The sequence below is a fragment of the Rattus norvegicus genome, chromosome 11 (assembly GCF_021556685.1).
Source record: "Rattus norvegicus strain SHRSP/BbbUtx chromosome 11, alternate assembly SHRSP_T2T, whole genome shotgun sequence".
In the NCBI taxonomy this organism is placed as follows: Eukaryota; Metazoa; Chordata; class Mammalia; order Rodentia; family Muridae; genus Rattus; species Rattus norvegicus.
Window position 1 is genome coordinate 45,188,446 of NC_141544.1, and position 15,269 is coordinate 45,203,714.

Consider the following 15,269-nt stretch of genomic DNA (forward strand, 5'->3'; position numbering starts at 1 on the left):
CCTTCTTTCTCTCCTATCTAGTGTTAGGAAGGAGGTGAAACAGGGTGGGGGAGGAGATAAAGGGTGGGGACAAGAAGCAGCCACAAAGTAGCAAAGGCCAGATACACCCGGGCCTCAGCATCCTGCCACTGGTGTGTGTATGTGTCTAGGTGCCAGCTACCAACACAACCTTGCTGTGTTTGTAAAATGATCATAAAGATCACTGCCCTGGGCATCATAGATGTGTGAACCTGGCCTTGCTGAGTGTGGAAAGAGTCATTGCCGTGCGGGAGAAAAAATACTCACCCATGGGAGAAGTGTAAACCACTTGTGTGGTTGTCCAGCAGGGTTGGGCAGAGCCAAAGGGTAAAGGGTCTGTTCCCCTAGAATGTCCCTTCCTTTTCTCATGCTAGGACGAAGTGCCTTAAGAGGAAGGAGGGTTTGCTTGGGCTCAGGTACAGCTTGTCATGGTAGGACAGCTCTGGGTTAGCACCAGCAAGGGAGGAAGGACTGGAGGCAGGGCAAGGCAGTGGTGTAACCCTCAAAGTATTCCCCACAGCGACCCCCTTTGCTTCCGACAACTTCCAAATAGTGCCACAGCTGAGGACCAGGTATCACATCACAGGGTGGGGGTCTTTTATATCTAATCCACGCTTATTCATGCTGGTTCTAAGAAAGCATCATTTCTAGACCACTGCTTCCTCAGATATCTCTGGCCCACAGAAAGACAGTGAGGTATAGCAGCTGGAGACAGAAAGGCCAGAGAGACTAACACCTCCAACACCACAAAGGCTACTCCGGAGGACTCGTCTGCAGTGAAGTTGCTCAACCCTGCACCGGTACGTGAAAATGTCTTCCCTTCCTTTCACTTGCTTCTTCCCAGAAAGCCTCCAGCGTCCAGTTGTTCTGCAGCCTGGCTGCCCCAGCCCCACAAGGATGAGCATGTGAACCCCCTAACTGACTGCAGATGGCCAGGAATGCCAGGGAACAAAGCCTGCTCCTCAGATAACAAAAAGTCAGTGACTGTGGCGACATTAGTTTAACTGACGACAGCTGCTTTGACCTCACCTCAGGCTTGACATGAGCTTCATTTTGAGCTCTTGGTAAAGGCCGGGCTTATGTGGTGGCTTTGGCACACGTGACTCCATTTTAAGGCCTTCATCCTGTTTTCCTGATGAGCTACTCGTACCTCGGGCCTCAAGGAAGCAAGGCAGTTTACCCAAGGTCTCGTCACTAACAAGATTCCAGCAGGGGCCACTGGTTTCCAAGCTCAGTGTGCCCTGTGACTTTCTACTGGAGTGTCTGTGGCAGAAAGCCTCGTTCCACACCTGTGCTAATGCCTCACAAGCAAACTGTACATTGTGTGGCCCTTCGAGGGCACTGGTTACGGTGAACTTTCTTTTGTTTTACTTCTAGGTGAGACTCACTCCCGCTAGCCCATGCTGGTCATCTAATACCCAAATGAGATGCCATTATTTTGTTTACCTTACTCACAATGCTTTGTAGGGTGTCCTGCCTCCCTTCCATTTTGTGCTGAAATGCACTCTTGTCGCTCGGTGTGTAGCTGACACTGGCCACTCTGCTGGGTGGCACCAGCCATTGATTTACTTGCAAGACAAGTAAACAAGAGAAGCAAGCATGGCGATTGTGAGCACAGCCTTGTCTTTAGGAACTGACAACCCTGGGGATTTGGCTCACCTCCAGCTGTCTGTCAAAGGGGGAAACTGATGCTAGCGGCTGCCTGGCAGGGTTACCTTGGACACACGATAAACAAGGCACTGTGAGTGGCACCCCAACTGTGAACTGCGTTTGAGTCTTAGCTCCGTGCACAGCAGCAGCTCACACAGGTGCTTTGCACCCCAGATCTCCACATCTGTATGATACAGATTCAGTTGTGGCTGCTGTGAGAACCAGATTAATTAACTCATGCAAACTAACGAGTAACCAGATCATTTAGACATATACATAACCAGGGACCCAAGAGCTGGCAGCCAAGTTCAAGATTCTTATCCCACAGCCCCATAGGAACCACTCTCTTAGGGAGCGGTGCTGTTAGGAAGTGTGGCCTTCTTGGAGTAGGTATGGCCTTCTTGGAGTAGGTGTGGCTTTGTTGGAGGAAGTGTGTCTCTAGGGGTGAGCTTTGAGTTTCAGAAGCCCAAGCCAGGCTCAGTGTCACTCTCTCTTCCTGCTACCTGTGGATGCAGATATAGAACTCTCAGCTACTCTCCAGCACCATGTCTGCCTACACAGGGCCATGCTTCCTGCCACGATGACAATGGACTAAACTTCGGAACTGTAAGCCAGTCTCAAGTAAATGCTTTTTTTATGAAGAATCGCTGGTCCCAATGCGCTTTCACAGCAACAGAAACCCCAAGACAGTGATCAATATAATCAAAGGGTGAGGCACAATTACGCCCCCAAACTCGGGCGTGTTAGACCCCCGGTGTAACACACCCAGTGACAGCTGGAGAGACAGGAGATCTAAATACTGACCATGCTAATTGCTCTCAAGGAATTTAGATCTCCAAGCACATGTGGAGTAGAGAAAAGACCACACAAATTGCCAAAGGGAAGAGCTACACTTCAGTGGGCAGAGTAAGGTAACATACACAGCTTCAGAGCAGTGGATGACCGAAGAGGCATTCCACTCCTGATTCCCAGAGCCCATGGCTTCTCTTTAAGGAAGAGAGTCTTTGCATATGTGGTCCAGTTAAGTACATTAGTGTACTGGTTGGTTTTGTGTGTCAACTTGACACAAGCTGGAGTTATCACAGAGAAAGGTGCCTCCCTTGAGGAAATGCCTCCATGAGACCCAGCTATAAGGCATTTTTCTCAATTAGTGATCAAGAGGGAAGGACCCAGCCCATTGTGGGTGGGGCCATCCCTGGGCTGGTGGTCTTCAGTTCTATAAGAAAGCAAGCTGAGCAAGCCAGGGGAAGCAAGTCAGTAAGTAACATCCCTCCATGGCCTCTGCATCAGCTCCTGCTTCCTGATCTGCTTGAGTTCCAGTCCTGACTTCGTTTGGTGATGAACAGCAATTGGAGGTGTAAGCTGAATAAACCCTTTCCTCCCCAACTTGCTTCTTGGTCCTGATGTTTGTGCAGGAATAGAAACCTGACTAAGACAGGTAGGATGCAAACATGCAAATGGAGAATCAGTACAGAGACAGGAGGCTGGACTCAGAGGAGAGGGAAGTGATGAGGCCTGTAGGGCAAGTGGGCCGGGCCACCAGACAGGAGAGCTGGGGAGGGGTTGAGTGAGCTCAGATTCCGGAATCTCGGGGACTTGAGATCAGCAGGAGGCCAGCCACTCTACATCTACTCCTGTGCCTACTCTGGAACACGACACCCGCTGAGAGGACCATGGCAGGCAGTCACATAGGAGAGGACCTGTCCCTTCCCGTGCAAAGAGAGCATCAGTAACAGGTCAAACTGAGTCAGCAGGAAACACCCACCCCTAAGTCCCATCCCACCTCTCAATGTTTATAAAGTCCCTGCCCACATGGACTAGAGCACACACGTTATTTCACCGAGGATTGTCTGAGACTGGCTGTTTTTACTGAGCTGTAATGCATGGGGAAGAGATCTCTCTCTAGAAACACTCATGGCTGGACCTTGGACCAGCCTAGCTGGCCAGGCTCCTGCTGCTGGCCCTGCAGCACCTGCCACTGGTACTGTCACTTCTGCCATAGCTGACCATTCACAGGAAGAGACCTGGGACCTCGGCTACCCACCCCATGCAGGCTGCCCAAACCTCCTCACTTCTCCTCGGAGGCCTTTAACTCTTCCAGCATTTCTGGCTCGAAGCCCATGGAGCCTGTTCATCAGCTTCTGCTTCATGGACAGCAGATGACACTAGCCAAGGGCAAGAGGGCCATCAGAAACTGGGAGACACTTGTGGCAGTCTTCCTTAGAGTCCGCAGCAGCGTGGCCATGCTGCTGACAGTCCGTGAAAATGACGTCTGGCTCCCCATAGCCAGAACAGCAAAGAATAAAGTTCTGCTTCCGGCCACCAAGTTCGCAGCCCTTTGTTACAGCAGCCACCAGAAGCTCATACAGCACAGCGTAAGAGTTGGATCTGCAACAGGTGAAGTTTGTAGGTCCAAGCGATTGGTGGTGTGGGGTGCGACACCCTTTAGATAAGGCGTGTGTTGCATCCCCTTTGCTCCAACTTGGAAAGACCACTGAACCTGCAGCTTACCACTGAAGAGCATTAAAGCTGCAGATGCCTCTGTCCATCCCTCTGTTCATCCCACAGCCTCTTTCTGAATAACACCAGAAGGTTCTGGAAAGGAGGAAGACAAGATTGAACTAGGAAGCATTCCGCATTGGCAGTGACCTGGCTTTACAACTTCGTCCACAGTTAAATCCATTGGGAACTGGTGGACATCTTTGTAAGCTAGTCCTTTCATAGACTTGTCCTTAGAGCAATTTTTATTTTTTGCAGGTTCAGCAAACCTGAAGACCAAGTTGAGTTCTCACGGCCTTTCTGCTCCCACCTGGTGGCTGCCCACATTTTTCATGTAGGTCATTATTTGATGCACCCCAGTGTAACTGCTTCTGTTGTAGAGTCATTGCTTGAACATGCATAAGGAAGCAGGATCTTTGTGGTGGGTTTCGCAGGGGTCAGGCTTTTCCTGTAACAGACGTGCAAGCACAGATCCTTCCAGCCCACAGCAGGCACCCCGGGTTTGAGCAGGAGATTGTACCAACTGCAGGTGGCTCAGCAGGCCTGAGATAAACACCATGGCAACCTTGGACCCTTGGGATGGGATTCTTGCAGGTTGGATATGTGGGTTCCATAGCCCCCCTTTTCCTAAGACCCCTTAAGCCTTTGATGTCCTCATGGCTTCCTTTTGTGGCTTGGACATACGGCCACTACCTCACAGAGGAATAGCACTGGCTCGACAGCTGTGTGCTCACGTCTCTTGCTCATGGCATGGTGGATCCTTGTGGAATAGTCTAAAGTTCATCGGCTCAGTATTTAAATCAGAGTGTTTATTGTTTTTCTTAGACCTAGGGTTTGCTCACACGTCCCTTAATCCTGCTTGCCAGAACCCTCCACTGGGCTAGAGTCTTTCCAATCCTCCCCTAAGCATGGTCCTCGAGGTAGCCATCACAAGATGAGAGTTGAGATGCCATACAATACTAACAAACTTTAAGAGCCTCTATCAACCCCAGGACTTTGCGGATAACCCTTAGGAACCTCCCAGTTGAGACGGTAATCCCTCGAGGTCACTCCTAGAGTGTTTTTGGTGATGGCGAGTCAGACTTGGACTCCACGGTTAGCAGCAAAGACCATTCAGCTCAGCGCTTTGTGGATGAGATGCCCTTAAGAGAACTTCCCGAGATAATAGTTCTCCCACCTCCGAACCTTGTTGGTTAGAGCCTTCCACTTGGTCAGATTAACCTTCTCAATCCCTTTGGTAATTAAGTCACTGAAGAGTATATATTGGTAAGTGTAGACGTTGTCAACAGACTTCAGGCAAAACTCTTTCCGGTTGTTTATGATAAACCATTTCACGAAAGACCAGGCTGAGTCTAAGGGGTTCAGATAATTATAGGGGAGAGGCAGAGAGATTAGTTCGTGGCCGTAGGACTTGGCCACTCCTGGGGAGCACACAATGCTTGTTAAATTAATGCTTCTTGGAATGTAGGCCTGGCCCTCCTCCCCTTTGCTTGTCTTTAACTTCGTCTCATCTTGCTGCCTTCTCCCTTTGACCACGATGGCGCACTTGCCATAGGCCCTCTTCGCAATGTCGCAGAACTCAAAAAATAGGCCATCTTCCTGCTTGATGTGCAGGTCGTCCTTCAGGAACATGCGGTATTTCCAAGGCACCCACCCTTGACTGCCCCCAGCATGTAGAATACACCAGGATGGCGTATGCATGTAACCGTTATCACTAAAGTCTTCCCCGGTGACCAGAGTTTCTGGGATCTCAGTTTCCCCAAAATACACGGTCTTGTATCCATTACGCTGGAGCGACCTCAGAGCGTTGAGATACTGAAGACACTGCCTCCTCTTGGTGCTGTCAAACTGACTTCTGATGATGATGTCCTTCAGAAGACAGTTGGTGAAGCGGGCCATGGGGCTTCTTCCTGAGTGGTTCACATTTTCCCATCTGGGGAGTTCTAGAAGGGGGAGGAGGATGACCTCACAGAGGGCTGTGCCATCACTACACGTCAGACGCAGAACGCTGCAAGGCATGGAAAAGGCCACCTCACGTCACTCCTGGGATAGATATTTTCATGGCGGTCAGGTTTCTGGTTCCTTTTCATTTGGATTGTGGAGATGGATATTCTATCCATCCATTTACCTCAAAGGTATTTACCGTGTGCCTTCTGTGGCTCAGACATTGTGCGGTGTGGCGGAGGATACTCATGATGTGTTCGGGAGGGCCTACGGTGTGAGTGTGTTTGTCTGCGCACTTGTGTGAACTGTGCCACCTGCCTGTCTACTTTTACGTCAATGGTGGTTTCCCCGGGTGGCTGAAGGGAGATCTGAGTGGCAGAGAGTAAAGGAGGTAGGCTGCATGCCTGCCTCTCCTAGGGACTGCCATTGTTGAGCTGACTCAGCACATTACCTGAAGTACATTTGATTTGCTACCATTTTTTGAGGCAACATCTTGCTCTGTAACCCTGAGTGGCCAGCGTTTGGTCCAGGCTGGGCTTTTACTCTTAGCAATTCCCCTGCCTAAGCTGTTTAAGTTATGGGATTATAGACAGGCACCATACTGAGTAGCACTTCAGTTTTCTACTTTGAGAAAATGCCAGTCTGTTTCACTTTCTCTCCACCTTTTTACTTGAATTTCCTTTGTATTTTTTTCCTTTAACCAAAGCTAAAAGTGGTTCATGAATGTGCCTAAGTGTATCTTCCCAATGACAGTGCAGACAAGACGACTGTCTGGCCCTCGCTCCTCTATTGGATGAATGGGAATCTCCTCCCTCTACCCTGATCTCCCAGGGTTTTCTTGGGACTCAGGCAAACCCAGGCTATCACCATAGCCAAGTTCACATGAAGTGTGAGGTTACCAGACGTTCTCTTCTAGAGGCCACGGGCAGCAGCTTCCAGTTTGTGTCCTGTGGCCATTTTCTCTGGAGACATTTCTTCAGCAGTCTAAAACAGTTTTCAGATCAAATTTGATGTAGACACCAACTCTGGCCAGGGTGCTTGGAAGCGTTGGCGGTCCCATAGTCCCCAGAGCAGTTCCCTCCACCACAGTTTCCTACCTCAGTACACGGTGCTGTCAACCCTCACATTAGTGTGCACATCTACATCTACAGAGGACAGAAAGGGTCAAACCGCACACGGCTGAAACACTGCCCTCAGAAAGGCTTGTGGCCTTTGCTGCTACTTAATATGAACAAGTTTTCATCTTTGCCAATTCAATGGTCACGTTAACATTTCATTGTTTGTGAAACCGATAAACGAGAATCGGAACTGATAGAAGGCACAACTTGCTTTGCGTTTGGGGATCTGTTAGAGCAGGAACGGGGCGGTGAGGTGGAGGGGAACCAGCTGAGGGAGGACTCCCGGAATCCCAGAGCTTGGCTGAGCTTCACTCAGAGCTCAGAGCACTTAGAGCCCAGTCATACAAAACACTGAAGAACCCAAACACCAGGAAGCCTCCAGGCTGCTGGCACTGTAAACAGACGTGAACTGGGGCCAGCATGTCAGTGCACAGACCCAAGGTTCGAAAGCCGCCATGTTTACGGACTTGAATAGAGACTCACTGGGGCTCAGGGCAGTGAGGTCGTCCTCAGACGTTGCTCAGGTCCAAGCCTTTGTGGCCCAGGCACTGGGGTCTTTGCTTGACTGAGATGCTCTGAGCCAGCCCCAGCTCATCCGTGCCCCACAGACACAGCTCCTACAAGGCACCTTCACGGGACAGTTATGACCCAGCAACCTTACAGGTCCCCTAACCCACAGGCTGGAGGACACCTCTGCCCTTACCTGGCTCCCTCGGTGTGTTTATCTTGTCTCTAGAGGATCTGGCTTTCTCCTCTGCTAGTCAGGGCAAGAAGGGAGAGAGAAGCCCCGGGGACAAAACCAACTTGTAACTCAGCAGATAACCCTGCCCCCCACCCCTGTGTGTGTGTGTGTGTGTGTGTGTGTGTGTCTCTGTGTGTGTGTCTGTGTCTGTGTATATGTCATGTATGTATGTGAGTGTCTGTCTGTGTCATTGTGTGTGTCTGTGTGTGTGTCTATGTGTATGTCTGAGTGTCTGTGTGTGTCATCTCGTGTGTATGTGTGTGTGTGTGTGTATGTCTTAGTGTCTGTGTGTCTGTTTGCCTGTTTACTGGACCTCTCCAGTCTCCCCAAATGTGCTCCTGGGGTGATACTCCCAATGAGAAGTGACTTTGCCTCCTAAGATCACTGTGAAGGCCCAGCTGCTAGTGACTGAGAGAAAAAATGCTTTGAGCGCTGATGTCAGTACTGGGAGTGGCTCTGGCCCTTTACCTACCACCTGTCAATCAATCCCTGTGCCCCATGTTATTGAAACAAACATCATCACCCCATTTACAAAGCAAACACAGGGGAGAGGTCAAGGGCCCTCCCTGTTTTCTTCTCAACCAAGAAAGGTTCCATGCTTGTTTTTCTACAGACTGCATTCTTTATAAAGAAATCCTTTACCTTGGGCAGTGGTGGCTCAGGACTTTAATCCCAGCACTTGGGAGGCAGGTGAGTTTGAGGACAGCCTGGTCTACAGAGTGAGGTCCAGGACAGCCAGGGTAGTTATACAGAGAAACACTGTCTCAGAGAGAGAGGGAGAGAGGGGGGAGGGGGAGGGAAAGAGGAGGGGGAGGGAGATAGGAAAGAGAGGGGGAAGGGAGAGGAGAAACCATTTAAGGAAAACAACTAGTTTTAAAGGCATAATTTCCAGATCTGAGGACAGACGACCAGGACTAAGGACCATCTTCCCATCTCAGGATCTTCCCCAGACATGACACAGAATGAGAGAGCAGGATCTAATGTTCAAGGACAGGCCTAGAACACAGTCCTCTGAAAGAGTCTAAACTCAGGGATTGCCCAGGTCAGAATGGCCTGTATGCAGGGCTGAGAGGGATTGCCTTGATTGATAATTGACAAGGACAGGTCCAGCCCACTGTGGGTGTCACCATGTGGGTGTCACCATCCCTAAATGATTACCAATGCAGATTTCATGGCCCTTGCTCCTTGTCCAGTCAACCCCGAATTTGGCTCCGGTGTTCAGTTCCCCTAGAAGTATCCCTGCTAACTCCTGCTCTGGGCTCAGGCCACCGCACATTCCACCATGGTACTGCTGGGACCGAGGTGTGTCTGTGCTGTGGTTTTACATGAAGTGCCCTCGCAGACTCACATTTTGTATGCTTCTGTCCCTGGATGGTGGCACATTTTGGATATGGTATAAAATTAGGTATTTTGCTCACAGATATGCAGAAGTAACCACAATGGCCTTACCCTACAGGTACCTAAAAACCTTGGGGTTCTTTTCTGGACTTCTGGGGACTTAGGTTCTGAGGGGCCAGACTTTGTTCTGCCCCTCTGGGGGATGATCAGCTTTCACCACTTGACAGAGAAATCTTGTGTGGCTCTAGTGAGAGGGATCTCTGGGGCCTCTGTTTTATGTGTGGTTCCACTAATTAAGCTTTCTAGTGTACTCCATATGATATGTAAGTCAGGGTGGTAGGACAAAGGACCTGCCCGGCCTTGGAGAGAAGCCTTGATGCCTGTATATTGATGAGGAGACCCTGACAGGTCCATCCCTGAACAGACATTGGTGGCCATGTGTGTGGAAGGCAGGCAATGATAAGGTTTTATGGCCCAGGAGGGATACGCTGTGGGGTCCGGCATCCTCCTGACAAATGACAATTGCAGAGTTCATATTCTCCAGAGAACTCTAGGGTTTGTGTACACATGGAACGGCAGGCTGTACAACCGACGTGGCCAACTGCTGTTGCTGTGTTAAATCCTCAGGCATCTACTTACAATGTGAGTGCAGACAGGGGGTGGTACTCATTTGGTACTCATAGACAGCTCATTTCCTGACCTGCCCTAGGGTATATCAATCAATTCTGTTGTAATTGGTTAGGGGTCATCTCATGCATACTTCCTGACAGAGTCTGTAGCCGATAGAATAGTCTCTGTGCGCCCCACACAGATGTCACCCCTGCCAGGCTTGGGAGAGTCTTACTGATTGGGGTGTCCATATGCTGTGGACTCCCCAGAATCAAGAGAGGCTGTGGCCTCAGGTGGTCCACCCTGGCTCCTCATTCTGTAGGTATTAAGTGCTGAGTCCCTGTGAAGCCTTACATCACACCCCAACTTCTGGCCAGCCAGGATTACCTGCTTCCCCACCTCTCCTATGAGATCCCGTGTGTGTGTGTGTGTGTGTGTGTGTGTGTGTGTGTGTGTGTGTGTGTACACAGGGAAGTAGAGAGAGGCTATGGGAGAGGACACAGAGGTCTAAAGGGAGAGGGACAAGAGAGGGTCACACCATGTGATGTGAAGGCAGACGGGGACACTCTTTGGGAAAAGGGAGGGGCCAGCAAGAGAAGAGCAGGGGCCAAGGGAGCATTCACAAAAACATAGTATAATGACGTACGGAAACACAGTAGTCAAGCCTGAGGTCTAACTGAATCTCAGTTTTAAAGGCAAAAGGTTGACTTGCTGAATTCTGAGAAGCACCAGGTCCTAAAATGATCAACACCGCCACGGCCGCCTCACAAGCAGTGTTAGCCGTGCCCCTCAGCCTTCAGCCTGCAGCACACCTCTATTTCTAGGTGTCCCTTCCATTTCAGAGTACACGCACAGGCACAGTCTCACCAGAGCGCGTCCACATGGTATGACTGGCTGGCAGCACTCCTCTCGTGCGACCTAGAAGCCTGTCTATGTTCAGAGAGGTGCAGCAATAAGTTCCCAGGCATCAGAACAGGGCTGAACATGTCCAGACCAGAGTCTGGAACGCCTGAATCCAAAATGAATGCTTTTTTCAGTGCACCAGACTCTTCCAGAAAAAAGAAAGAAGAATTCTTAGCTTCTGCTATGAATGACTTTGGTCCTAAATTCAACGGACAAAGTCACTTCTGGGGACAGTCAATCTCAACTCCCACATACTCCAGGTGACAGACAGACACTCAAGAATATATGCAATCCCTAGAAGTCACATGTTACCCTGAGCATCTAACCCCAAGCCCAGCCTTCATCCCCTGACAAGAAGCCATCCCTTTGTCCCAGGAGTATCCAGAACCCTCTAAGAACCCTGGTCCCTCCAACCTTCAGCTTCTACTGTCTCCTCTTACCACACCAGAAACACCTGGTGACAGCAGCTGGTGACTGTTGACACCCTGTTACCTGAAGACAAGAACTGGTGACTGTTGACACCCTGTCACCTGAAGACAAGAACTGGTGACTGTTGACACCCTGTCACCTGAAGACAAGCTACTTGTGGTTTGTTCATACTCTGCTAGCCCAAAATGTCCTTGGTCACCCTGCCCTGATCCAGGACTGAGTTCCCTTCTCTAGATCACAGGCAGTCCTCAAACTGTTGCACCTGCAAACCTTCTGAGGCCTCCCAGTACCAGTGTGGCGGCCTTGACTTCAGTGGAGCCTGCTGTCTTCACACTTTGGTTCCAGGCCGAGCTGTTGAGGCGTTGCTGGTGATCAGTGACGGACACTGGGCCACCCTGCTCTGAAACCCTTTCCTTTTGAGTTCAGAAGGTAAGTTTGAGCAGTAAACGTCCTCCAAGGACCTCTCGTTTCTCCTGAGAATGTTACTGGCCAGCCGGAAGATGAAGATGAGCCCATAGATGCCAATGATGGTGAGGATGTACCACGCAGCGCCAGTTGTATCCGGCAGCCTCAGGGTCCTGGTGGAATTGGTGCTGTTCTTCCCCTCCACCGGGTCACGCAGGAGGGAGCTGGACTGGGTCTGGTTGAAGGCTTCTTGGGGTGTCCACTTGGTTGCTAGGAAACAGAAAGGCCCAGATGAGACAAAGTGTCCTGGGCTAAGAGTGTAGGCCCCTTAACCAAACCATGGAGAAGTGAGTGCCCGGGACAGTAATGGAAGCTTTCTGTGTCTGATGGGCAAGAACCCACCAACATACATGCCACCCTCTCCTCAAAAAGTTTAAAACACCGAGTTTTTGAGTAGTTGATATAACGTCATCAAATATAACCACATTTAAAATTGTCTGAACGTGTTTATGTGCCAGAAAACCAAAGTGCAGGAGACCAGAGAGATAGCTGAGCGGGTAAGAATGCATGTTCTCCTCGCAAAGGATGTGATCAGTGCCCAGCGCCCCTGTCAGGTGACTCACAGCCACCCGTAACTCCAGCTCCCAGGTCCCAGGGCCCCGCTGGTCTTCATGGCACCTTCACACTTACGCACAAAGAGTCATGCATAAACATAATTAAAAGCTTTTTAAATTATTATTTATTAATTTTTAATCAAAATACAGGGCTGGAGAGATGGCTCAGTGGTTAAGAGCACCGACTGCTCTTCCAGAGGTCCTGAGTTCAATTCTCAGCAAGCACATGGTGGCTCAAAAACATCTGTAATGAGATCTGACACTCTCTTCTGGTGTGTCTGAGGACAGCAACAGTGTACGCACATATATAAAAAACATAAACCTTTAAAAGAAATCAAAATACAAATGGTGAACTGCAGCAACACTGCCAGTTATACAGCTGGGTTTCTTACCAGCCTTCTGTCCTACAAGGAAAAAAAACTAAAATCTCAGGAAAAATGCACGATCAGATCACAGGAGAAAGGCTTCACGGGGTCTGCATGAGGTGGTGTGGGTTCAAACCAAGTCAACATTCTCTCATCTACTGGTTTGCCAACTTACACAGTTTCAGAGTTCCCCGTGTGTCGGGTAATGGTCAAGTGTAAGTCTGTCCTACCAACATGGAGGTCTCCTTAGCAGGCTCTGCTGACATTCACAATGACCTAACCTTTAATCCCATCACTTGTCCTGAGCAACTTGTCCTCCAGGCTCCCCAGCACAGTGTATTTGGGCCCCCAGATTTGTGGCACAGCTTCAACCAGTCCTAGAAAGGAAGTGTTTGCCAAGAAAGCACTCCCGTCCTGCACCTAGGGACCCTTCTCCTTCCGTTATTCCCTTATTCCCTAAACAGTACAACGTGACAACCACATAGATACGCGGCATTTACAGTAGGTTTCACTGGGAGTGATGTAAAGACTATTGAAACCCACAGGAGAGTGTGCACAGGGGTGTGCACAGAGCATTTTCAAATTGTATACTATTTCACATAAACAACTTCAGCTAACACCATAGAGAGTGAAAACCCGAGGGTGCATTGATCTGCCTGTAGCTTATGAGTGCATATACTTAACCAGCTTCCCCTCCCTATAGCGAGGACCCGAGGTAAATGAATCTATAAGAGCAAGGGCCATTTGGTCTCAGAGTCTCAGAGGTCTCACCCCATGGTCGCTTGCCCCCCAGCCCCGATTCTGTGTCTGTGGCAGAGCAGCAAACCATGGAGGAAGTATGTGCTGGAGAAAGGGTGGCCAGGAAATATAAGTGGCTGCTGGATTCCCAGAGTCCCCTCCAAGGTCGCTCTTCCAATAACCAAACGTCCACCTACTGGGTCCCACCGGCTCCCAGCAGCGCTGATAACCACGTATCAAGCACAGCAGTATGATATAACTGTGGGAGAATCCACAGGAAATGGGCACCGTGGGTCGCCCCTAGAGTAGGGACCTGGCGGGCAGGGGCTGGGCTCTCTGCAGAATGCTCACTTGTGCACTTGGTGTTAATTTTAAAAAGGAACGAGTACAGGTTGTCTTTTCTGATCTCCTTGGAGAGATGGCCCTGGGTAAAGACATTGTGTGCCTTGTCTGGTGAGGAGATTAAGATCTCAGCAGCTGTTTAAACTCAAAACTGTTCTGTGCTGAGGGAACCAGAGAAGGCATATTCCAGTGACTTTGTTGACCTCAGCCTGCAGGGTCCAGCACGCGGGCTCGTCTGCAGCTCACTGGACATCTGCCAGCGGCTCTCTCACTAAAGCAAGAAGACATCGGAGTCTCACTATGTTTAAAGTCAGAGTTCCTTGACAAAATGAGTGAATAACCTTTACTTATTTTGGATAAAGGACCATTTAAATGTGAATGTCCAAGTCACCCGTGTCAAAGCTCGGGACCAATGAGATTAGAATCACATAACTTTCAGCTCTCAGAGCCATTTCTACACCCTACACCAGTGCCGGTGGAATGGTTCAAGACACTGGAGGGACACGAGGGGAGAATCTCACAATCACTATTACTATTTAAAGAGCAAATCAACCCCATAAGAATACAGTAAAATTTCAATTAGTGCGAGAGAATTTATTTAAACTTACAATGGGTGCATAAACTCACAGAGCTTTCTAGAAATTGCTAGAATGCTATTATATATTCAAGCACCGAATAAAATGTACCCAACTAAAGGCTAGATATGTTCAATTGCTTTAAAACCAGCCCCATCTCAATAGGAAAGAAGCTAACTGTATCACTGATGACAAAACTGCTTTGTTGATCAAAAGATGCAGTTGTATTTTAACGGATAAACCCATCCTGTGGCAGAGGTGTGCTCTCCCACCCTCTTACTTAATGGTGTCAAATAAACAAGGGGTGCCAGCAGCCCATCTTACTACTCACATTCCATGAACAGGACTTGACCTTGACTCTCCGGAGGCAAATTCAAGATGCTGCTGGCGAGTGGAGAGGGGAGAGGGACAGGTGACAGGGCTCCTTCCTGCAGGTCACAGTCCCAGCGTGCCCAGGCAGCACCAGCTTCTAACCTGAAACCCAAACAGTGCAGAGCAATCCCAAGCAAGACTTAGCCTGCTGCAAGGGGGAGTTCTCTCTGCCCCACCCCCTCCCACCGACTGACCGGAAGGTCTGAGCAACTGTTCTGTAGCCCAGAAGAGACAGCACTGCCTGTCTGTGGCTTGTTCTAAAGGTTCAAATCAAAGGACCTTCTTTTAACAAAAGAAAAGAGAAAAAAAGAAAGGAAAAGAAAAGAAAAAAAGAAAAGAAAAGAAAAAACAGGCCTAGGAAGCCCCTGGCTCTCCTCAGGGCACCCGGAAGCGCGTGGTGCCAGCATGCTCGCTCTCAAACTGGCTGGCCGGTTCCAGCCTGGACGGCTCCTGTTCTGCACCCGGTGCAGGTGTGGCCAGCACCCAAGTATCACAGGGATAGGGAACCTCATGGCCAAGAGTCACCAGCTTCCTCGCTGACAGTCTCCTGGATGAAAACGTGCAGCAGGAAGGGACAGGCCCAGGACAGCGTGCACGGTGTCCTGGGA

At 49.8% G+C, this 15,269-nt stretch overlaps 2 protein-coding genes across 2 annotated transcripts; both read right to left on the reverse strand.

Moving 5' to 3' along the window:
- Nucleotides 1–3,502: 3,502 nt before the first annotated feature.
- Nucleotides 3,503–6,071, reverse strand: C11h21orf140 (similar to human chromosome 21 open reading frame 140). Its single transcript, NM_001017483.1, is given in 1 exon segment — nucleotides 3,503–6,071. A coding segment is annotated over 1 exon segment (756 nt). The 5' UTR covers nucleotides 6,067–6,071; the 3' UTR covers nucleotides 3,503–5,310.
- Nucleotides 6,072–10,967: 4,896 nt separating this feature from the next.
- Smim34 (small integral membrane protein 34) lies at nucleotides 10,968–14,675 on the reverse strand. The gene is given in 2 exon segments (NM_001447441.1): nucleotides 10,968–11,925; nucleotides 14,621–14,675. Coding segments are annotated over 2 exon segments (354 nt in total). The 5' UTR covers nucleotides 14,628–14,675; the 3' UTR covers nucleotides 10,968–11,578.
- Between the last annotated feature and the right edge of the window lie 594 nt (nucleotides 14,676–15,269).